This window comes from Colius striatus, unplaced genomic scaffold (assembly GCF_028858725.1).
Source record: "Colius striatus isolate bColStr4 unplaced genomic scaffold, bColStr4.1.hap1 scaffold_35, whole genome shotgun sequence".
NCBI lineage: Eukaryota > Metazoa > Chordata > Aves > Coliiformes > Coliidae > Colius > Colius striatus.
In genome coordinates, this window is record NW_026908519.1 from 1,008,547 (window position 1) to 1,013,803 (window position 5,257).

Here is a 5,257-nt window from a genome sequence, read left to right on the forward strand (position 1 = left end):
CTACTGTTGGTTCCTAAGCAAACGTAACTTAAGAGGATTATCAGATTTTTCCACTGTCCACTCATTTTGATCTGTCCCTGGTGGTGCCTTCTTTACGTGCGAGGCGTAGACCCAAGCAGCTATACCGTCTACCTTTACCGCTGTGGGAGTAGTTAAGAGTACTGAGTAAGGTCCTTTCCACCTAGGTTCAAGGTTTCCAGTTCGATGTCGTCTTACCAGTACTGTATCTCCAACTTCAAACTGGTGTGGGACTGCAGCGTCACCTGGAGCGTAGATCTCTTTCAACTGTTCCCAAATCTCCTTCCTAACTACTTCCAGCGCCTTCAGTCGAGCTACGAGGGGAGAAGTGGGAACAATACCATCATCAAGGAGCATTGTATTCCCCAAAGTCTCGTTTATGGGTGGAGGTGACCCGTACATTATTTCGAAAGGGGTTAGTCCGCTCGGTCCAGGGGTATTCCGCGCGCGAAAAAGAGCAAGGGAGAGAAAGGCTGTCCAATCACCCCCACCGGTCTCTGAAATTAACTTGATTAGTGTCTCTTTTATGGTTCTATTCATTCTTTCTACTTGTCCTGAACTCTGGGGCCTGTAGGCAGAATGAAGCTTCCAGTCAATCCCCAATTGCTTAGCCAGTAACTGACTTACCTGGGCGACAAATGCAGGTCCATTGTCCGACCCAATTACCTTTGGAATTCCGAATCGAGGTAAAATTTCTTCCAAAATTTTCTTGGCTACCACGTGAGCCGTCTCTTTTTTTGTCGGAAAAGCTTCTACCCATCCTGAAAAGGTATCTACAAAGACCAGCAGGTACCTATTGCCATATTTTGCAGGCTTTACCTCAGTGAAGTCTACCTCCCAGTAAGTGCCAGGGCGGTCTCCCCGTAGCCTCGTCCCTTTGGGACTCTTACTGGACCCGGCATTTGTTATTGCACAGGCTTGGCAGTCACGGGCCACTTTCTCCGCCAATCTCCGCAGTCCTGGTATCTTATTCCGTGACTTCTTTACCAGTGCAATCATTTTTTCCGACCCCAGGTGGGTCAGTTGATGTATGCGGGTAATATAGGCTATGCCCTCTTCTTCAGAGAGAGTGGTTCCTTCCGCCGCTTCTGACCTCTTTATTTGAATAGAATCTCTGGTATTTGCCAATAGAATCATGGATCCTTGTGCCGCTTCCTTGGCATGTTTGTCAGCCATCTGGTTTCCTTTTGCTACAAGGTCTGAGCCTTTCTGGTGTCCTGGGCAGTGCATAATAGATACCTTCTTTGGAAGGTGGATTGCTTCCAGAAGGCTTAATATCTCTTCTTTATTTTTGATGTCTTTTCCTGCCGAGGTTAATAGCCCCCTTTGGCGATAGATGGCGCCATGCACAAGTGCTGTTGCAAAGGCATATCGACTGTCCGTGTAGATGTTGATACACAATCCCTCTGCCAGTCTTAGGGCCTGTATTAGGGCTATTAGTTTGGCTTTTTGCGCCGAAGTTCCTTCGGGTAGGGCACTTGCCCAGACGACTCTCTTCCCGTCTACCACTGCTGCCCCAGCCTTTCGTTTACCTTCCACAAGGTAGCTACTCCCATCTGTGAACCATGCCTGCACCCCTGGCATAGGTTGATCCATCAGGTCCGCCCGGACACCAGTTTCCTCTGCCAGAACGTCCTCACAATCATGGATGGGGGAATCTCCCATCTCAGGTAACAGGGTGGCTGGATTCAAGACAGCTGGTGGTGCAAATACAATTCGTTCTGTCAAAAGCAAACTTTGATAGTGGGTCATCCGGGCATTTGTCATCCATCAGTCTGGGGGTTGCCGGACAATGCTCTCCAAGGCGTGGGGGGCTACAATAGACAGTTACTGACCAAATGTTAACTTATCTGAGTCCTTTACCAGCAAAGCAGCAGCGGCAATGGCCTTTAAACATGAAGGCCAGCCGCTTGCAACAGGGTCTAATTTTTTTGATAGATAGGCCACTGGACGCTTCCAGGGTCCCAAGGTTTGGGTCAGCACCCCCCGGGCAACCCCATTCCTTTCATCGACGAATAAAGTGAATGGTTTGGTTAAATCAGGTAATGCTAAGGCAGGGGCCTGCAGCAGGGCCTTCTTTAGGCTTTCAAAAGCTTTCTGGTGCTCTGCAGTCCAAATGAACTCTCCTTTTTCTTTTGTGAGCGGGTACAAAGGGGCAGCTAAAGTGGCAAACCCCGGTATCCAAAGTCGACAGTATCCTGCCGTCCCCAGGAATTCCCTCACCTGACGTGGTGTGGTTGGGGTAGGTATCTGCAGTATGGTCTGTTTCCGGGCCTCAGTGAGCCACCTCTGCCCGTCTTTTAGGGTATAACCTAAATATATTACCTCTTTCTGGCATATCTGAGCCTTTTTCCCTGAGGCTCGATATCCCAGCTTAGCCAGTTCGGTTAGAAGCTCCTCAGTCCCCTTTTTGCAGCTTAGTTGATCCGGGGCTGCCAGCAACAGATCATCCACATACTGTAATAAGGTCACTTGGGGATTCTTCGTCCGGAATGCTGCAAGGTCTCGGTGTAGGGCCTCATCGAAGAGCGTGGGGGAATTCTTGAATCCTTGGGGTAATCTCGTCCAGGTGAGCTGCCCTACCCGGCCGCTATCTGGGTCACACCATTCGAAAGCAAACAGTGGTTGACTGTGTGGGTGTAGGCAGAGGCAAAAGAACGCGTCCTTCAGGTCCAGCACGGTGTACCATACTCGTCCTTCTGGAAGAGAGCTCAGAAGGTTATAGGGATTTGGTACCGTGGGGTGCATGTCCTGAATTCTTTTGTTTACCTCTCGCAAGTCCTGAACCGGACGGTAATCGTTTGTCCCTGGTTTCTTCACTAGCAACAGAGGGGTGTTCCACGGGGATTTGCACGGAACTAGGATCCCTTGTTGTATTAGCCTCTCTATATGTGGCCGCATTCCCTTTAAGGCATCTCTCGTCAGAGGGTACTGTCGTATCGCTGTGGGGGTAGCTCCAGATTTTAACTCAATGACGATTGGAGGGACCTGCCTTGCCATCCCCAGCCCTCCTGTCTCTGCCCATGCTTGGGGATAACGGGTTAGACAGGTGTGTATGTCTTTTGACGGTTCCCCCTTCTTCTGATAGATTCTATATTCTTCCCCCAAATGAAGCGATAGTGTAAAAGTCCCGGGTGTTTTGTCGTCCCAAGTCAGTTCGGGCCCAGTCGAGGAAAACTTAATCTGGGCCTTCAATTTTGTTAGTAAGTCTCTCCCCAACAAAGGGGTTGGGCACTCAGGAATAATTAGGAACGAGTGGGATACCTGGTTCCTCCCCAGGTCTATTGTTCTGGCAGTCGTCCAAGGATACATCTTTTTCCCAGTGGCCCCAATTACCATAGTTCGTTCATTTTTGACTTTTCCCATGAGTTCTTTTAATACAGAGTATTCGGCTCCTGTGTCGATCAAAAAGTCCACAGGAGTCCCCTCCACTCTTAAGGTTACCCTAGGCTCGGGGAGGGGAGCCGAGCCCCGTCTCCCCTAGTCTTCGTTTTCTTCTAGGGCCATGATTTTTAGCCCCTTTCTCTTAGGGCACTCTCGTGTCCAATGTCCTTTTTCCTTGCAAAATGCACACTGGTCTTTTTCCAAACCGATTCGCCCTTTTCCCCCTCCGGATCTCCTGGGTCCTTGTCTTCTATTGTCGCCCAGGTAACCTGCCTGCGGTTTCCCAGCTCCCTGACGTCTCCCTTCTGCCATAACGGCAGTCAAAATTCTGGTCAGATTCTTATCTTTTTGTTTCTGCCTTTTCTTCTCCATCTCCTCCCTCTCATTTCTCTCCCTCTCCTGCTTCTCTTCCTCCGTTTCTCTCTTGTGATATACTTTCTCGGCCTCTTTAACCACATCCGGAGGGTATAATCTTGTAACCCCTCGATGTGTTGTAATTTTCTTTTTGTATCCGAGGCCGATTGTCCAATGAAGGACATGATAGCAGATGCCCTCTGTCCCTCTGACGTTGGGTCAAAGGGAGTGTATATTCGATAGGCTTCCATAAGCCGTTCGAGAAATACAGAGGGGGGCTCGTTCGACCCTTGCATAATTTCTCTTACCTTTGCCAAATTTGTGGGTTTCCTTGCCGCCCCTCTAAGTCCCGCTACCAGAGCCCGGCGGTAGATGGACAGCCGTTCCCTACCTGCTGTAGTATTATAGTCCCATTGTGGTTGCGTTATGGGAAACAGCTCATCGACTTCCGCAGCCGTCAGCGCCGGTTGCCCAGCGGGTTCACGAACTGTCTTTCTTGCCTCTGTGACAATCCGCTCTCTCTCCTCGGTAGTAAAAAGGGTGTTTAGAAGTTGCTGGCAATCATCCCATGTGGGCTGGTGTGAGTACATTAGTGACTCGACCAAACCTGTAAGGGCGGCAGAATTCTCCGAAAAAGAGGGGTTATTAGCTTTCCAATTATATAGATCAGACGAAGAGAAAGGCCAATATTGCAATACCTGCAACTCATTTTGATCGGCTGGAGGGGGCCCGACCGCCCGAAGGGGTAAGGCCACAGTTGAATCAGGCCCGTCTGCTGATGCCCCCCTACGACTCCGGGTGCCGGCAGACGGCCCTGCAGTAGGCGCTTGTGGAGGGGGGTGGTGGTAAGGAGGAGGTTGGTCAGGTTCTGCTGGTAGGGGCCGTTCGAGGGCCGCCGGCTCCGGTTGTGGTGTCGTTGGCCATTCGGGGGGTCCCTCTGTTTCAGGATATATATGTGTCTGCTCTTTTTCTTTCAACTTTTCATAGTCTCGGTCCCCCCCTTCTCCCTCAGTTAGCGTTAGAGTACGGGTCTCTACCTGTGATTCGATTAATCCCCGGGATGGGAGAAAAGGTCTGATCCAGATAGGGGGGTATTGAGCCAGAACCTCCCATACTGAGATATAGGGTTCCTGGTCCGGATGACCCCCTCTGATTTTCGTATAGATAATGGCGCGTACGGCCCGGATAGTGTGGATATCGAAGGTACCAGTCCGCGGCCATCCCACCTTAAACATGGGCCATTCACAATAAATTTGCCACTTTCCTCTTTTAACAATTAGTGACAAATTCTGCCCTCTGGCCTTAACTTCTGACCAGTGGTCTAAAGTCAGGGAGAGGGGGGTTGATGTCGTTTGTCCCATTATGCTCAAATAAAACTCGATGCTCCCTACCAGTAAAAAAAATGACAATAGCCGCTGTTCCTATTTCTAAGTGCCCTCTTTTTTCCCTAAACGGCAAGGACCGATACAACACTCCAGATGGCAAAAGACTCCTCCTACCC

At 50.1% G+C, this 5,257-nt stretch overlaps 2 protein-coding genes across 2 annotated transcripts; both read right to left on the reverse strand.

Moving 5' to 3' along the window:
- On the reverse strand, window positions 1–3,384 carry LOC133629250 (uncharacterized). The gene is given in 1 exon segment (XM_062019905.1): window positions 1–3,384. A coding segment is annotated over 1 exon segment (3,384 nt).
- A 114-nt stretch (window positions 3,385–3,498) lies between these two features.
- Window positions 3,499–4,869, reverse strand: LOC133629252 (uncharacterized). Its single transcript, XM_062019906.1, has 3 exons — window positions 4,794–4,869; window positions 3,806–4,570; window positions 3,499–3,707 (listed from the first exon to the last, which is right to left on the reverse strand). The coding sequence occupies exons 1-3, from the start codon at window positions 4,867–4,869 to the stop codon at window positions 3,499–3,501; spliced, it is 1,050 nt and encodes a 349-aa protein (XP_061875890.1).
- Between the last annotated feature and the right edge of the window lie 388 nt (window positions 4,870–5,257).